This window comes from Protopterus annectens, chromosome 7.part0 (assembly GCF_019279795.1).
Source record: "Protopterus annectens isolate FY-2018-M chromosome 7.part0, PAN1.0, whole genome shotgun sequence".
NCBI classification, from domain to species: Eukaryota; Metazoa; Chordata; order Ceratodontiformes; family Protopteridae; genus Protopterus; species Protopterus annectens.
In genome coordinates, this window is record NC_056739.1 from 1,756,430,271 (window position 1) to 1,756,450,383 (window position 20,113).

Genomic DNA, 20,113 nt, shown 5'->3' on the forward strand with positions numbered 1-20,113 from the left:
TCCTCCACTATGCTGCTGTATTTTCGGTGAAATGCACTTATGCAAAAGTTCACTTTCGTTAAAGTGAACTTTCACAGAAGTGAGGCTTCCTCTTACAAGTTCGAAGTAGTGAACTTTCATTCTTGTAATAGGAATCTAAATAGGAATATATATATATATATATATATATATATATATATATATATATATATATATATATATATATATATATGTGTGTGTGTGTGTATAAGTCCACAAGTTTAAAGAAAAAAACTAGGCAAGGCTGTCCTTTATCTCCAAAATTATTCACTCTGGTAATTTAGATTGTTACAGTGGCAATTATATCAAGCATAAACATCATATAAATAATTATTATGGGTCAAAGTAATGCAAAATGATGTTCTTTGGAAATGATATTACACTGACCATTACTAAAACATACATTTCACTAATAGATGCTATTTAAGACATTAAAAACATTTTAATCTCCTGGTCCTTTATTTCAGCAACAATGAAACAGGATGTATTTATTTTAAATACAAACAATAAACCTAATTCACTACCAACATGCATTTTTCTAGGGGCCTCTGAAGAACTAGAATATCTAAGAATAATATTAAAAAAAATGAATTGAACCATGATAAAAATTGCAGTAATATATCAGAGAAGGCAAGCAATTTAGTTGAGTTATGGAATAAATAGTTTTATACTTTTAAAGATGGGTTACAACTTATAAAAACTGTATTTGTCCTCAAAATGCTATATATAATTCATACCACAGCTTTAATACCAGATAAAGATCAACTAAAGTCTATACTATAACGTTATACTGAAAATTTGTCTGTACCCTAGAAAACCATGGCTAACCTATACACATCATGTAAGAATATAGAAAAACAGAGGAATAAAACTATCTAATCTAGAAATGTGCACACAAGCTGAAATGAATGCAGTAACTGTTCTCTGGCTATTATAGGAATTACTCAGCAACATGGCAAGATCTACATCCATTTCTTATTGATCTAAAGAGAATCCTGTAATGTATGTCTTTGAAAATAAAAAAAAATGGTTGATACTATGTAATTCTTTTCAACATAATACACATGTACCATCAAAGTCACAGTATATTAGTTTAATGTTTAAAAATGCAAACTTTATATAGAGTCATACTAAACTTCAAAACTAGTTAAACCATCCTATACCATTTAGTATAACAATTATTTATTAGGCTCAAATATATGAAGATTTACATAATGGAACAAAAATAACTTTACATGATCGTATTATTATTTTCAGGGCACAAGTCTAAAAACAGCTGAAAACCTTATATTAGAATTTAGTTTAGAGAAAGATGACTAGATTATAATACAAGATATTAAAATTAAAAACACAAAAGGTGCTTAGAAGAGAGGCTACCATATCTCTACATTGTATACCCAAATTAATACAGTAATTTTAATATGTTACATATAAAACTAAGACAGTCAATGCTATGTTATCTGATTATATAGGGTCATAGCTATATACTAGGCTAATGAACACCAGGGCCTTTATAAGCCTAGCCATACAATTCATCCCATTTGTGTCCCTATGCATCATGGTCATTTATTAGGAGGGGATATTTTAGGAAGTTTCTAGTGGTTAAGTTGGGGGTAATCCTAGTTTGGACAGTACTGTCTGCATCTGTCTAGCAGAGACATAGGGGGCAGACATGGGGTGAATTTCCAATTTCCCATCAACTGATCAAGGTTACGCTTAAATAGGGTTACGGATGAAGTCTACTTCACATAGATGGGAAGCCTGTTCCAGAGCATAAGGATACTCTGAGACACATATCTGTCTCACTAACATATTTTATTTATGTCACAAGCAAAAGTTAGATTCTTGAATCTAATGGTTCTGATGCTGTTCATTATGCTTTGTATTCCAGGCATAGATTGCCTCTCAGTAACCAGTAAGAAACAGAGTATATAGATAGAGATTTAAGTTAATCCATATTGGACAATGTGTTTATACCCTGGATTACCTGGTCAGGTGTTCCAACTACTGCATATGTCTGGTCATTTACATGCCAAATGAAGTGGAACTATGACTTCCTTGAACCCAAATACTATACCCTTACTTATAAGTTGGGGAAATTAGAATGATTTTCTCACTAACTTGGCCACGTGTTGTTCAAAGGTGTGATTACTGTCTGCTTATATTCCCAAATCCCCTAACCTCCAGGTCAGCTCTTAGGATTGCTTTATCAATTGACTTGGGTGTCGGTTTTCCCAAAAGACACTATAATTAATTTCTTAGCACTGAGTTTTAGTCTGTGACTTTGGCACCAGTCATTTGCCTGTGTTAGACCCTTATGTAAGATGTTTGTGTCATGTGGGAATCTGTGATAGCTACCAATTTGCAGTCATCTGCAAACTTGGTCAGCCAAAAGCCCTTGACATTAACCTTTACCTCTGAGAAATAGATGCAAAATAGGAGTGGTCCCAGTATGTAACCCTGAGGTATCCTCAAAGTGACCAGTCTCTTAGTGGGGGTGGTATCACCAATCCTGACTTCCTGGGTAGGGCTTATGCCCAGTTCAGTGAGTTTGTCAGCTATTCCTGAGTGGGGTACTGTATTGAACACCTTAGCCAGACCCAGGTAGGTGGCATCCACCATTTTCCCTTCATCTTCTGCCTTGGTGACCTGCTGAAAGAAGTCCGCCAAGTTTAGTAGGCATGAAAATGCTAAACTGGGTTAAGTCCCATGTGTTAAGGTTGCCTACATCTTTACTGATCCTTTCCCTGATAATTCATTCCATGGCTTTGCACATTAGGCTAGTCAGACTAATAGGGCTCTAGTTTCTGTGATCAACTGACAGTCCACCCTTGTGAAATTGGATAACTATTGCAGTCCTCCATTCTCATGGTACAAGCCCTGTTTTGAAGCTGTAGTTGAAAAATGACACAAGTGGCCATGTTTCAAGCTATTTAGGAAGCATCCCAGGATATTGCTGCAGGCAATTGAGGCTTGTTTTTGGCCTTAGAGAGCGCTGCCAGGACATCTTCCCTGTTAATAGTTGGGGGGGGGGGGTTATGCTAAAAGATATTTCATGGTGGAGGGAGTGGAGGTGAAGTTTGAGCTGAAATTGTCAGCCAGCAGATTCACTATGTTGCTCTGCTCATTGATGGTGGCACCATTGAACACCAGTTTGGCACACTAACATATGCTACCTTTCAGGTTTCAGACATAGCTGTAGAAGGCCTTGTGGTTGTTTTTAGCCGGGGAGGCTATCCTGGCCTTGTACTTGGCCTTGCTGGACTTAATTAGTCCTCTTAGTTTCCTGTTTAGTTTAGATAGACAGCTCCTATTGTTTTGGGAGCTGTTTATCCTGATTTTAGTCATTACTTTTTCCTTTTGTTATACAGTATATCCTATGAAGGTTAGGATTACACAAGCGTGGTTTGTTTTTAGAGTTTATTTTGGGCTTACTTCTAGTATGTACATATATTTGTTATGAAAATAAATTCTAAACTCTGCATTTTTTATTTCAGAAAGTGAATAATGATTTGTTGGTATATAACAGATTTTAATGTTAACATTATTGGGATAATTTCAGTAACTCAAGACTGGAAACTTTACACATGGAAGTTTATATAATTATTTTTATTCCCCCAAAAGAATTGCAAAAAATAAAACAGACTATAAAATTAAATGTTGAAGATATAATTTAGAAATTAAAGTTGAGAGGAAACATATTATACCTGAATATGAATCCTTAAGGTGATACTGGGGAAGGATTAATTATTTTTAGAGGTACTATGGTCACACAATTTTACAATATCTAGAGACTTGCTATTTAATGTAACTGTTCCTCAATACTTGAATCAGGACCAATATTATCTCTTGTGAAAAAAAAAAAGTGGCAAATAAGTCATCATCTGCAGGTTCAGGTGCATAGCCAGCGAGACATTTCCTTGTGGTACATTTGGTTGGGGACACATGGCTGAAATGGCATTCAGCTGCAGAGAAATATAACTTTTGTGAATTCTTTGAGGGCAAAGAAAAGAACACACTGCCATGCCCATAACTTTAACAGCTAAGTGCATGGGGGCAGAAGAAGTAATGAGTGTTGTGCCTAGTGTACAATGCATGCTTATGTAACTACAACATGTAAAAGTGTGATACAGCATAGAGAGAATCCTGAATGCTACTGTAGTCACATTTATGTTCCAGCATGCAATTTAAATCGACACCAGAAAAAGCGTTTTGTTCAACCAAACCGGAAAACAGAATATACAAAACGCAACTGCCACTCGCCGACTTTAAGCAGCAAAGTATATATTCAGACTGCTAAAAATTCACTGGAATCGCTGAAATCATGCGTAAAAAAATTTTTAATGTTGAACAAATATAAAGTAGTTAAGCGCTTTCACTCGTCTATGCGAGCTTCATCAGAACAAACAGATTGTGCTCATCTGCATCATTTAAATATACATGTCTTGGCGCCAAATTTAATAATCTTAAAGCTACAACAGACAATTAGTACCTTCGTTCATAAAATTATAACAAATAACCCTAATAAAAGTGTTTAAAATGAAATACTATACACAGTGTTGTCCCTAAAATGTTCATATAAACAGATAAAATTTACTGCTGATCTTAAATACGTAAAAAGCTATTAGAATTAGCTCTTCAACATTAAAATAGGTTTAACTGATATGTAATCATTAATTCCTGGTGGTGTCATAGCGTCTGTAAAAAGTTGCCACCAATATTCTTTGTATGCTAATACATTTTTTATATTGCCTCCCCTGGGATCTACTCTAATTATTTCTAGTGTTGCAAACGTAAAACGATGTTTCTCACCTTCCCTATTGATATGCCTGTATAGGGCATTCTTAGTGTCTTTAGTTTTAATACTATACAGGTGGGAATATATTCTCTTTCTAAATTGTCTTTCAGTCCTGCCTATATAATATGCTGAGCATGACATGCATTTGGCTAAATATATAAGCATACTGGTTCTACAGTTTCCTTGTTTTGGTCTAACCAAGGTCTTGTTAACATTATCTAATGTCACACTGCTCTCTTCTAATATATCTTTGCATTGACGACATGCCCCACACTTAGTAGTATGTGTATCTTTTCTATTTTTTGCCTTAGCTCCATTTTCTAATATATTTTTCAGGTTCCTACCCATTTTGTATACAAAACAAGGTTTAGAACCTAATATATTCAATATGTCCTGGTCAGTAAAGAATATCTGCCAGTTTCTAGTCAGAATATTTTTGACTAAATGGGAATGTGGGCCATACTCTATGATACAAGCTCAATTTTATCTGTTTATATGAACATTTTAGGGACAACACTGTGTATAGTATTTCATTTTAAACACTTTTATTAGGGTTATTTGTTATAATTTTATGAACGAAGGTACTAATTGTCTGTTGTAGCTTTAAGATTATTAAATTTGGTGCCAAGACATGTATATTTAAATGATGCAGATGAGCACAATCTGTTTGTTCTGATGAAGCTCGCATAGACGAGTGAAAGCGCTTAACTACTTTATATTTGTTCAACATTAAAAAAAAAATTTTTTTACGCATGATTTCAGCGATTCCAGTGAATTTTTAGCAGCATGCATTTTAAGTAAAGTTCCCTAGACACTGTGAAGGTGCAGTGGTCCACACACACTAATTATAAAGGCACTGCCCATTGTGCACTACATTTTTACTGACACTGACATGCCCACTGGCCAGCCTGCTGCTGATGCCTGCTGTCTCATATTGCATTGGGGCCATGGATGTCATTTTCACCCTGAACATTTGGTTATTGAAGTCGAGGGCATGCCACTGCATTTTTCTCACAGGGAATTCACAACAGCCATATTTCACTGCAGCTAACTGCTGCTTCAGCCATGTGTCTTCAACCAAATGTACCACAGGGAAAGGACTCGCACCACGGCACCCATACCCACATAAGGCGTTCAAGTCACAGTCTTGCAATACCTACTAGTATAATACTGTCTAATGTTTTCCTGTCCAATTGTGGCAATTTATTGTGTTGTTAATATTTTAATTATTACTGTATGTGCTGTAGTCTTACTGTCATTCAAACTATGTATTGATTGTTATGTCTTGCATTGGGACCAAAGCAACATAATTTCATTCAGCTTGCACTGCTGTATATATCTGATTGTCAATAAAGTTTACTTTGCCTTTGTTTAAATGATGTAATAAAGTGAAAAGTGAGTAGAAAGTAAGTGAAAGCCTTGTAATGCTAAGTGTCACTGCACAGTGATATACTCCAGTGTTAAACTGCCGGTATAATTTCCTCTCTCCTCTTAGCTCACTTTGGTGTTAGAAGCATCTAATCAGTTAATATATCTAGTAATTTTTGAGTGATGCCAAATATTTATTCAGTATAGGCTACCAGGTATTGTTAAGAAATTTAAGCTTTTTGATCATTTACCATTTGTGAAAGTTTCAACCTCATTCATTTGCTTTGTCACATATGCTATTGCCCTTTCGATGGTTGTAGAATGACCATTTATTTTAATTTTTACTTCCTGTTTTATTATTTTATCTACATTAAATAATATTATTGTCTATATTAATATTATTCTCTACATTTAAAGTCAGTAAATTAAAATAGTCCTACATTGAAATCTAAATAGGCATTTCAATTTCATTTTAAACAGCATACATGGAGTATTTGAGGAAACAGTAGCCTAGGGCTGGATATTTTCAATACTTTACAGTACATGAGGGTTCGATGGTCATTTGTGAGATATGACAATGCCTAGAAGGTTGGTCATGTGGATAGATTTTTTTGTGGGGTTGCTGAATGTACATGTTTGTATGTGTTGTTAGAGAATGTATTTTTTTCTTTTTGTGAACATAGTGGAGTTATTTTGACTCATGACTTATGACATGGAGAATTAGGATAAATGTTTCATGATATATATATATATATATATATATATATATATATATATATATATATATATATATATACATATATACACATATCGGTTATAGGTTATAACCTATGAACCTATATCCTATATATATATATATATATATATATATATATATATATATATATATATATATATATATATATATATATAGATAGGTTTGCAATCATAAGGTCTAATGCTAAATGGTCAAAAATGAATTGGTTGAAATAACTATATTGATGAATTAAAAAGTCAAAATAAAATTAGTCTAAACTCAAAATGTCGAATTTGCCCATTTCTGCGCTGTAGTGCAATCTTGGAGTTGGTATATTTAAGTAGGGGGATGTGGGGCATTTTTATCTTTCAATGTTTTGGGTTTAGATGTTATTTTTCAATCAAATGAACATTAGACATTATGGCATTAGATCTTATGTAGGTAAACCATATATATATATATATATATATATATATATATATATATAGAGAGAGAGAGAGAGAGAGAGAGAGAGAGAGAGAAAGAGAGTGCGTGCTGAGAAATAAAAACAAGATGGCAAAATAAATAAATGAAAGGCTCTTACTAAACAGTCTAGTGTCTCAGCATTAGAATTTTGAAGTCCTGAACATCCATTTTGCGATTTTTATTATTAATATAATCTGTGTGGTTATACATACAAAGTGGTGTTAAAATGCTGAATGATATACATAGTAGTGATGCAAATATCTGCATTGTGTGACAGATAAACATTTTTATTGCAAAATATAACAAACCAATAAAGTCTTACTAATTTTACTTTTAAAATTACTTTTCTTGAATACTGACTATCACAGAAAAGAAAAGAAAGTAGATAATGACAGTGCTTGTCATGGAACCAGAAAAAAAAAATAGTCTAGTTGATAAGGTTTATTACACTCATTTGCTTTATGTATCTGTTGCAAACTACTTGAAAATTTACATGACTACTTGATATATTATGGCAGCTTAAATTCGCAAAAAATATCAAATTAGTATCTTTCAGAGTTGTTTAGTTAGTGGCTCAGACTTAATAGTCAGGAAGTAACTTTTTTTTTCTTGAAGGGAAAATTTAGGGATCTGGAGTTTCTGTCTAAATTTTGGATTATTAAACTCAGTCTCTGTATACCACTCGGTGGAGTTTCAGAGCATCTTTGATTTTATTACATTGTAAAGTGTCCACACTTTTACTGAATATATTTCAGGTTACCTTTTATACCTTTTGGAGAATTTGGAAGTGGAATAACTCCTGCACAGTTTGTTTCATTAATGTTGTAGTTCCAATGTATCCATGGAAAATGGTTGTAAAATTTTCAAGTCTTTGAAACTTACTATCTCCAAAGGGATAATAATATGGTCATAAAACCTTGCAGCGATCATACGGTATATGTAGAGGAGTGAGAATTATTTTAAAACAGACTTTAGAATACTACATTATTCAGAAATTTAAATAATGAAAAACCTCAATCATGATTACAGCATGAAGTTTATTTATAATACTTACTAAGCTTTAGATATTATAAAAGACATCAGACTGATTTAGAATGCTTTTCTTTTCAAAACCACTTTTATTTTGATTTCATTATAAATATACACAAATGTACATATAACAAATACAATAAAACAATAACAAAAGTATTTACAATATTTACATTCATCCATGATAAACAATCATTTTATCCATGAGACATTATTAGTATTTGTTCAAAAGGTTTTCCAATTTTTGCCATGCTATTTTTTTATGAGTAATGTTATAAGTTTTATAACAAATGGTTTGCAGTTCTTTTTTACAAACAACTTTTGCTAAATTAATAACATCAAATCTTGTTTACTTTTCCAGTTGAAAGTAATAACTTTTCTGGCAATTGCAAGAATTGACCACAATAAATGAATCTGAGATTTAGGTATTACATTAGGTATAGGAACATTGAATAGGATTAGTGAGTTAGAAATATGACGTTATCAGACCATAAAGCATTTGCAAAATATCTGAAGTCTTTCCAGTATTGAATAACATTAGCCTCTAGTAATTTATCACATTTCCAGCATTTGCTTTCACTGTTTTTGATTTATTTTATGTGGAGTACAGCAGAATGCTTTTTAATGTGGTTTGCCTTTAATGAAATCCAATCCAGCAGAGCAAGTCCACCTAACTAGATCAAAACGCAGATGTGGATTTAAGCAAAGAGACAAACCCCATACTACATATAGAGCATCATGTACCCTATGCTCTTTTGTATATTATAGCCCGCTCGCAGGTAATGTGACATTGTACAACGTTTAACAATTTCCCTGATAAATTCATTCCATTTGATGGGTCATCTCAATAAATCAAGTTCTGCTGAAAAATGCACTGAACACAAAAGCATATCCTTTTGATGATTTTTAACTTATTTTATTAGTTTAAACACTATGTATATCTGAATAGTTTATATGTTTTATGTTACTATTTTCTATGTTGTAGACATCTAAATTGCTTTCCTTTGGTGGACTTAATGATTTTTTTCTCTAAATCATTTTTATTGAAATTGTACATTTCACAACAGAATAATTGGTTTAGCCCACTGATCTTAAAGTAGTGCTTTATCTTTACAGATTTAACTGCACAGCTAAAGACTTTCAGCATGTTATTGCACCATCTTCATATAATATCGCCTATATTACATGAAAAATACTTTTTTATCTGCTTCCCCTCCCTATCCATTACAAGCCTACCTCCTTCAAATTGCAACACTCAATCCTTTTCCTCCTTCTCCTGCCATGCCTCTTAGGATCATAGCATTATAGCAGATTACTAGGCTATCGACCCTGAGGCCATTTTAAGCCTAGGCATTTCAACCCAATGTAATACCTTAGAGGTACTAGTCAGTGTCCAAGATTGCATTTAGTGATGACTGCCCATGTCCAGGAGCATTGTGGGCACTATACCTGGTGAGAATTTATGGTGCCCCATCTACTCATCCAGGTTCCTCTTGAACAGTGTCATAGAGGTGCTCTGTTTAAGCCTGTTTCAAAGATGTGGCAGTCACTGGGAGATAAAGCTGTTCCTCCAGCATGTCCTATTTAAGTTGTAGGCCACATTTAAGTTCCTGGAATGGGTAGCCCTAGATTGACTTTCTTTTGCCTACATCCCCAAACACTATCCCATTTCATCTTTAGTCTTTTATTCATATCCTATTACATTCATTCACCACTATATACCAAATGAATTGATCTTCTTTTGTTTCTTGGTAGCACTGATGTCTCTAGCTTTTCACTCCCTCACAATTTCTGTTTTCCAGACATCCCTTAATTAACATCCCTCACTTTCTTCTTTTCTGCATACACTCTGCTGTTCATCTGCTCCAAATAAACACAGAATCCTTCCCTCCTTCATCTCACTCTCTCTCTATTATATATACATCGTTCTCCATATAGCTTTCACTGCCTGACATTTTTTAATGCCACTTTATATGCATGCAATGAATAAAAAACAGCATTAGCAGCATTTGCTTCACTATATATATTGCGCTTGGCAAACTTTACCTAGCTAGTTATACAGCATTAGTGAAGACTGAAAGGTAGTACTTGTTATTAATTAGAAAGTAATCCAAATGACTTACACTGTGGTTGGTATTCAGCTGATTTAAAAGTCTTTCCCAGTTTCCTGTATCATAATTAACTCTGTAGTAACCTGTCATATTGATATTCAGCAGTAACCAGTCATTATTCACTTGGAATGAAGGATTTATAGCTGGTTTAAGACACAAAAAGAAGAAGAAAAAATTAGTGCACTGATCAGGAAAATAGCATAAAATCTGACCAAGGCTCAAGTAACTTCATTCTCATGGTACTGTGCCAAAATATAATTAAATAAAGCCATCAGTTCAATTTATTCTTGATTTGCTTAACATGCTTGTTTTAAGTCAAATTAAATTTATTTTGATCGCTACTATTTTTAGCAACAGAAAATATGTTCAATAACCGCATCTTCCTTTAGTAGTGTATATACTGGTCTTGTTGTCTCTTTGCATTGTTTTTGTTCCTGCCTTTTCTGATTATATATCTGTTCAACTTTTGTAGGTATCAGTGAAGATTTTCTCCCAAAGTCATTTCTGTAAATGCCATTAGCTATTCTTGTTAAAAATATAGTAAATAAAAAATAAAGTCTCTTAAAGTACATTCGGTTAGGGGCAAAGCATCTATCTCCGAGTAGTGATGCAAAGAATGAGTAATTGAACTGCAGATACAAACAGTTATTTGAAAACATTGGTTGAAACCTGAGGACACAATGTAAATAATTATAAACTCCGTATTTGTAGAATCGTAGGGGTAAATGGCAAGCAATACAATAAAATGATGTTAAACTGATAAAAATCATCTACTTTTGACTACAGATCCTGATAAAAATGGCTATTTATAACATCTGATGCTAAATAAAACCAGTATTTAAAGGGTCTATATCACTTTGTTGAATCAATTAAATATTGAATACCTCTTTGTCTAACTTTATCCATTGAAACTTAATCCATTGAATGATAACTTCAGCAAAGATTTACCCAAGGAAAAAAATTGCTTGGCCAACCTACCAACCATCACAAAAAACACATAATTTAAAACACACCCAGGGGGGCTGCAGTCCCCCACACCCCCATAGCCCCCCACACCCCACCTAACTAAATATACCAACTCCAAGATTGTACTACAGCGGGGAAAATTGCATACATCCAGTGATGGCCAAATAGTTTTTCCTCCCTGGGTGAATCTTCACTGACATGATCATTTGATGGATTAAGTTTTGATGAATAAAGTTTGATGAAGAGGTATTTGATTTTTTGTGCATTTGACAAATTTATATAGACCCATAGTTAAATCATATAAATAGTACTCTGTGGATGTTCATGCACTGTCAAGTAACGAAAAAAGAAGGATCATCTTTTGTAAAGCAAAATTTTGATTACTTTTCTTGTGAATCACAAAAGGAGTGCAATATCATGTTATTGCACTCTCATCACTATTATCCATTATATCAAGTCGCTGCATTTTCATCCTTATTAGTCGTTGTATAAGATCATTGCATTCTTATCCTTATTATCCATTATCTCATGTCATGCATTCTCATCCCTATTATCCATTATATCAAGTCGTTACTTTTTGTCCCTATTATTCATTCTATCATGTCATTGATTCTCATTCCTGTTATAGCAGAATCTGGAAGTAGGAGCCACCAAATACCAAATGGAGTTACACAGATAAAAAATGCTTTAATAAGTTACCAGTATAAAAATTGTAAGTCATACAGAAATAAAAAATGTTAAGCACTTTTGTCCTAAACAATTATAACTTTGGGTTTCATCAGAACAAAATTCAAAATTGAGGGAGGGTTTAAATAGGAGCAGATCACAAAATGAAGGCTAAACTTATTCAAGCTTACATAGAAGGTATAGCTGCTATCACAAAAGAACAATGGGTAAAGCCACACCCTTGACCTCTAAATAAAAAGCTTTTGTAATACATTTAAGTAGAAACGACACAACAGAACATTCAAGTTGAAAAGTGTATTAAGAAGTAAATATGAACTCAAATAAAATTCTACAGAAAAGCACAGATGTTTTAACCACACCCAAGGCAAGGTTGGAGCTGTAGTTCACCAACAGTGTATTGCACCAGAAAATAAAAGTAATATATTTTCATTATATAAAATACATAACTTCATCAGATAAAAGTCAACATTCAAATAGGCACATATATATGCCTTGCATTATCACATGACAAAGACAAATTAATGAATTAAAGCAACAATGTATAAAAATATATAAAAACAGTTAAAAAACATATAACCATTAGTAAATTCTCCAGGAAAAAAAAAAAAAAAAAATATATATATATATATATATATATATATATATATATATATATATAAATAATGCACAAATATGAATAGGAAAGAAACACATATTTTAAAACCAACAAAAAATGAAAATATGTATGTGTAAGTCCATTAGCACATATTTGCGTATATAAATCTATGCTATCTCAATTCTGCCTTCATTTTTAACAAAAATCCTGTAGATGCAATTTCATTTAGGCCTGGGAACCCCACTGCATCCAGGTGCAGAATCCAATACAGCTCACGGTTCTCCAAGAATAATTGCCAGGGACCACCTCTTGTATTCTTTTGCATTTGTTCAATTATAATGAACTTAAAGTGGTGTTCAGGGAATTCCAGAATATGTCTGTATATGGCATTGGTAGTTTTTTTCCCCCGTATATCATAATTGTGCTCATAAATACATTGTTTCAACATCTGCTCCATCTTGCCAATATAAAAAGCAAGACAGGCCTGACACAATGCCCCATAGACAACTCCAGAACTGTTACAATTATAATGCCCCTTCACTCTAAAATTTAACTCATTGATAGCAAACATCTCACCAACATTGATATATTTGCAGTGATAGCATCTCCCACATGGATACGTGTACCTATGTTTTAAATCATCATGTTGTTTACCAACGTTTTCTACCAAGTTTTGATGTTCAGACCTCTTTTCCATACTATAACTGGTTTGTTACTAATTCTAGATCTAATCTCCCCATCTCCCAACAAAACCTTCCAATGTTTTGCTAGAATCTCCTGGATCGATTTAAAGTCCACAGAGAATCTAATTATAAAGGACAATTTGAAATTGGTATTAGTAGTAGTAACTGTACTCCCCCTATTTACTAGAATAGTTGAATTACATGTAATTGGATTATAGTCATGACCATTTTCATCAAGAATGGGGGAATAGAACCCAAATCTTCTCTTATCCATTACTTCTCTTTTAAAATATTGCACAAAGCCGATGGAGTAGTCCTTCTTAATAAACATGCTCTCTAAAATGGCACACTCAGATGAAAATATGCCAAAATCTGACCCCATCCTTGCAGCCCTGACAAATTGTCCCTTAACAACAGCTTTATTTAGGGACAATGGGTGACTACTATCAAAATGAAGGAAGGCATTGGATTAGGTAGGCTTCCTATATATGGTAGAAACAAATCTCCCTTTTATCACATCCTTTTCAAGCTTGACATCAAAGTAAGTAATACTCTCTTCACCAATGTTATGAGAGAAATGTAAAAAAATTGGTTGTATTATTAATATAATCTAAGAAAATGCCAATACTTTCTCTATTCCCATTCCAAATAAAAAACAAATTGTCCAGGTATCTCAGGTATAGGATACAATTTTGGAATCCTGAGTATTCAAAAAGAAATCTCTGCTCCCACTCACACATAACCATGTTTGCATAAAGAGGTCCACAAGCCGCTCCCATTGTAACCCCGTTCTGCTGACAAAAAAACTGCTCATCAAAATAAATATAATTATTTCTTAAGACCATTTCCATCATTTCAACATATGTGTTAATGGAATTTTGCTCAATCCCTTTTCTAAATAAAATTTCACCAAACCAGTCTAAGCCGACCTCATGAGGTATTACAGTAAATACATATTTTATATCCACAGTAAAAAAGAAAAACTGTTTGTTAAACTGTACCTCATTGCTTTTAGCAAGAAAGTCCCAAGAGTTGACACAGAGATGTTTCTCAGTTATTAATAACAATTTAAGTTTGGTATCTAGAAATTTTGCAATGGGGAAGGTAATAGAATTATGGGCATGTGCAAGATATTAAAAGAGAAGTAATGGACAAGAGAAGATCTGGGTTCTATTCCCCCATTCTTGATGAAAATGGTCATGACTATAATCCAAGTACATGTAATTCAACTATTCTAGTAAATAGGGGGATTACAGCTACTACTATTGATACCAATTTCAAATTGTCCTTTATAACTAGATTCTCTGTGGACTTTAAATCGATCCAGGAGATTCTAGCAAAAAATATAAAGTTTTTTTTGGGAGATGGGGAGATTAGATCTAGAATTAGTAACAAACCAGTTATAGTATGGAAAAGAGGTCTGAACATCAAAACTTGGTAGAAAAAGTTGGTAAACAACATGATGATTTAAAACATAGGTACATGTATCCATGTGGGAGATGCCATCACTGTAAATATATCAATGTGGGTAAGATTTTTGCTATCAATGGATTCAATTTTAGAGTGAAGGGGCATTATAATTGTAACAGTTCTGGAGTTGTCTATGGGGCATTGTGCCAGGCCTGTCCTGCTTTTTATATTGGCAAGATGGAGCGGATGTTGAAGCAATGTATTTATGAGCACAATTATGATATACGGGGGAAAACCTACCAATGCCCTATATAGACATATTCTGGAATTCCCAGAACACCACTTTAAGTTAATTATAATTCAACAAGTGCAAAAGAATACAAGAGGTGGTCCCTGGCAATTATTCTTGGAGAACCATGAGCTGTATTGGATTTTGTGCTTGGATGCAGTGGGGTTCCCAGGCCTAAATGAAATTGCATCTATAGGATGTGTGTTAAAAATGAAGGCAGAATTGAGATAGCATAGATTTATACACACAAATATGTGCTAATGGACTTATACATACATATTTGCATTTTTAGTTGGTTTTAAAATGTGTATTTTTCATATTCATATTTATGCATCATTTTTATAAATAGATATATATTTTTCCTGGGGAATTTACTAATGGTTATATGTGTTTTTAACTGTTTTTATATATTTTTATACATTGTTGCTTTAATTCATTAATTGTTGTTTGTCATGTGATAATGCAAGTCATATATATGTGCCTATTTGAATGTTGACTCTTATTTGATGAAATTGTGTATTTTATATAACGAGAGCGCTTATGTTACTTTTATTTTATGGTGCAATAAACTGTTGGTGAATTACAGCTCCAACCTTGCCTTGTGTGTGGTTAAAATGAATTCAAATAAACACAACACTTGAATATTTAAAAATCTATTACCTATGTTTTACCACTTTCTCAAATAAAAGTTTTTGTACAGTAAAGTATTGTTAATTCCATGCCCAGATAAAACAGTAAAATACTGCTACACAAAATTGTACTCAGAGTTTTGGTGCTCTTAATTTTAAAACTGGGTGTATTGAAATGTACTCATTGATACCAGAGACACAGCTTGCATCCAGTCTAACTTGCCAATAAAACACATGGAACTCTAAAAGAGTTTCACAAACACCACCTCTTGGGTTTGGAAAGACTGTATCAAGAACTACAGAGACAAATTTGTTGAACTGTAGACACACGAGAATGTTTGAAAAGAACAAGTTATGAGAGAAGAATGAGGATAATACTTGGACAGAAAAGAGCAAATGGCTAATTACTAAAAAATAAAAAAAAAATTGTTCCAAACAGAGTTTATTTATTTATTATTTATTGCCCAGGAAAGTCTGACTGGGCATAGCCCCTTTCAGTGAAGGCCTGAGAAGAAAAGCTGGAGATAAAAGGCTTTTTGTATATGATACTACCATTTGCAACATTAATATACAAGTAATTGTCATTTTTGTATGCATGGCAATGATATTTCAAGGTTAACCAAACACGTATTGGCATTATACCAGATGTGCAGTGATGTTTAATTATAACAGAGATATATTAACGTAGCAAACATATGGTAATACAGTCATTAATAAACATGGAAGGAAAAAGAAAAATGAAGTTTTCCTTTCCAGCATTCCGTATTCCATACAAGTGAACACAGCAATGACTGTGCAGAGAGATCTATACAGAAAGAATAGTACTGCATTAAAATAAAAGTCTTTGATACACTAAATAAATAAGAAAATAAATACACTTGACCCCTTTAAAATAGTCTGTTTACAGGGACAGCAAATCCTTCTGTTAGCATTTTAAATATGAGAGCATTTAAAAGCAGTTACATCCTAGCTGATATTAGGAACTAACTGACATCAAACATTATGGTGTAGTGGTGCTTCCTATTGTTTCTAAAATTAATAACGATTAGGGTTTTGTTTTCAGTTATTTGAAACAGAGTGAAGTTTTGGAAGGAAAATGAAGTAATTATGAGAAGACTGTATTCTAGCCTAAGTAGCAATCCATTAATTGCTATAACGTGTCTATCTTCTAGAGTTAAAAGGCTGGAAATGTTATATGCTAAGCTACCCTAAACTGTTTAAGTATCTTGTTGGCATTTGTCTCAGTGTGAGGAGTGAAGGAAAGATTTGGTTTAAAAGTAATTCTAGGGTATTTATCCGATGCAGTTACAAAAAGGGAAACTTCAATGGGGCCATAAACTGTAATGGCAGTTGCTGTCTTGAGCTATTCTGGAATACCAAATAGTACAATATTACTTCTGATAGTATTGATTAACAATTTATATACAGGTAATCAGTTTCATAAAAAAGTAATGTCCTTCTGCAGTGCAACAGAAATGGAGTGTAGTTCATTACCACATTTAGTAGTAATGATATAATCTGCAGAGAGCAGACAACTGATCTGAGGAAGCTTTCAAGGCAGGTCATTGATGCAAAGTGAGAAGAGTGGGCCTTGTTATTATAGCTGGAATTAAGCTTAACGTTTTCTGGGGAAAGTCTGGTTTATGAACAGATTGCACTTTCATATCCCATCAGCCAGCTTTTTTCCCAGAAAGTGCCGTTAATGTTTGAGATTTACATTATCTTTTTCTATGTTGGCAATGAACTGTTCTTCAATTGCATTATATTGTGACTACACCAAAGTTATTTTTCTGTAATGAATGGCTAAGTTCTACTGAATTGTTCAAAGAGATCTATTGTTTGATCTAATAATCTTGAGAATGTCAAACACGGGGAGCTTTTAGCATATTTGAGATATAATAGTTTTAGCTGAGGTGGAAGGTATAAATTCTTCTGCAGATTATCTAAAGTATTCAGAGATTCTAACTAAAAAAGAATTGGTATCATTGATTAGTCCTTAGAAATCATTAATCTCTATCTCAGTGGCTTCTGGCAAATCTGAATCATAGGTGCTACACAGATATTTCTTCTGTCTGCATTGGTTTGGCTTACTAAGTAGTTATTTGGCATTTTGTCTAACATTCTGCCCCTATTACAGAACCAAATATTTCTTTTATAGGCATTTTTACATCGTCTCCATGAGCCTTATCTGCTCTCTGTATGGCTTTCCTTTGTAAAGAAACAGGAAAGATCTGCCTTTTTGCCTTTATGAATGCATATTCCTGTTGCTGGAATGATGATTTATCCTTGAAAAACAGTGCTCTCTCTCCTTATCCTTTCTGTGGAGGCATTAGTGACACTAAATTGCTTTACTTTATCTTATATGGACTCCTTTTACATTTTTTTCTCTTTCACTACTGGTACAAATGCTGTTTGTACTGCATATCTTACTAACTCATCAAACATTTCCCCTTTCTTGTTCTGTCTAGCCTGTTACTTTTTAAGATCACTAATTGTATTGTGTATATTAGTTAAATAAGGCCCAGAGTTTTACTGTAGATAAGCAGAGTAAACTAGAACCTTTGGACTTTACTTACAGGACATGGAGTTTGTTCGAGCTTTTTTTTTATATGTAAATACTTTTTGAAACCATCCTAATATTGAAAGTACTTTATAATTCTATCTGTACAATCTTATGGTCACACACTCCAATATATGTTTTGGTTTTAACTTTTTATAGACTATTTGATCCACTATAATGATAATTACACAAGAATCTAAAGCATGATGTTTCTTTGTTGGCTTATTATTTCTGGTTTGGCTATTCTACTGCTGATTCAATGAAAATTCCCCATCCATCAACTCCAAGAGACTCATTTCCCTGATAATGCTGCCATTTCCATTACAAAAGGAGTGTCAGGGAATCATGCAGTCACTAAGTGCCATTTCCAGGTGTTTTCCTCTTTCCCCTTGGAGTACAACTATGAGCTGACTATATTAATTAGGGGGAGGTAGAGGTACAATTCCCTACATCAGGGATTGTAGGGGGACTTGTCCACTTGCAAAAAACACTAAAACAGTGTTTTCAGAATTTTTATTTTGTTATGTTATAGCAGATTGACATTCACAGAGTTGAGACTCTAGGCTATAAGAATTGTTTTTTTGTCTACTTCTAGTGGAATCTCTGATGTAGTCTTGTTCACATAAATGTGTATGATGTTTACCAGTTTGTTGTAAATTTCTGACTTTTCATTCTCACTCTTTTTGAGACTTCTAGATAATGTTAATTAAAGGTATTCTACTAATCTAATTTTCATTATTCCACTGAAGGTTTTGTCCTGCTTTGGGGCTGCACTACACTTTCAAATGAAATGATCTGACTTCTTTCAATTCATACATGTTTTATTTCTTGCAGGTCATATGTGTCTGTGTGGATACTTGTCATCACGTTTTTTGTACACTGACATCCATTTTAATCTCTGTTACATATTACTTATTATTTTCAAAAGTGATTTGATCCTTTATCATCCATTCTGCTGTTGATAACTTATGCAGTCTTGATTGATTTAGTTCCTTCATCATAGAATGATTTTGTATAGCCTTCTCAAATTTCTAATGAAATTTAGCCTGTGTCAGTAAGTATTTTGATATTACATTTGTTTCACATAGTCTATTTTTTCTGACTTTCCCTAGTTCTGGATAAACTGAGTTTGGATTTCTTTATCAATATGTTTAAAAGTACAGTTTCTTGTAAACAATTATCATTGTATATTGACTGTGCAATGATTTGCTTATATCTTGTAATCTTTCTAAAAGTTCACATTACATAATGCATGCTTTTGACTCAAAACATATTATTAAATTATCATTTACAGATAGATGTCCTCGGTTTGTGACAGCATTTGGTATATTTCATATACTTTGTCACCTGACAGTTGGAAAACATGCCTAGGGATTTAATAAACTCTGTGTAGGCTTTGCACAAAGCCTACACAAGGTTTACGTGTTTGCTTGGTGAGCAGCAGTGCTAATTACACATTCATGCTAGACACAGTGTTTAAACATAAATAAGGATGGTTTCATGGCTAGCAACAGTGTTGCTGGCTAGGAAACAAGTTAAAGCAACACAGATAGTAGCAGACGTAGACCTGTTTATGTATGGGCAAACTAGGTCTGCAGGATTGTGCAGAATGTCACAATGATTACCAGGGTTAATAATATAGCAATGTATATGGTCTAACCACATTATAGGACAGGGTATACAGCACAGAGTATTGTGGAATCCTATTTCAGGCATTCTGTACAAAAGTTGTATAAATGATCTGTGATGGTACATGGACTGATATTTAA

The 20,113-nt window shown here is 33.3% G+C and overlaps 1 protein-coding gene across 3 annotated transcripts in view; it reads right to left on the reverse strand.

The window, feature by feature from the left end:
• LOC122807226 (aminopeptidase Ey-like) overlaps window positions 1-20,113 on the reverse strand; it is a 1,536,433-nt gene that overhangs the window by 450,209 nt on the left and 1,066,111 nt on the right. For all 3 annotated transcript variants that reach the window (XM_044078305.1, XM_044078303.1, XM_044078304.1), the window contains exon 13: window positions 10,538-10,668. In XM_044078305.1, the coding sequence (XP_043934240.1) occupies window positions 10,538-10,668 (131 nt within the window). The remainder of the gene's footprint in view (window positions 1-10,537; window positions 10,669-20,113) is intronic.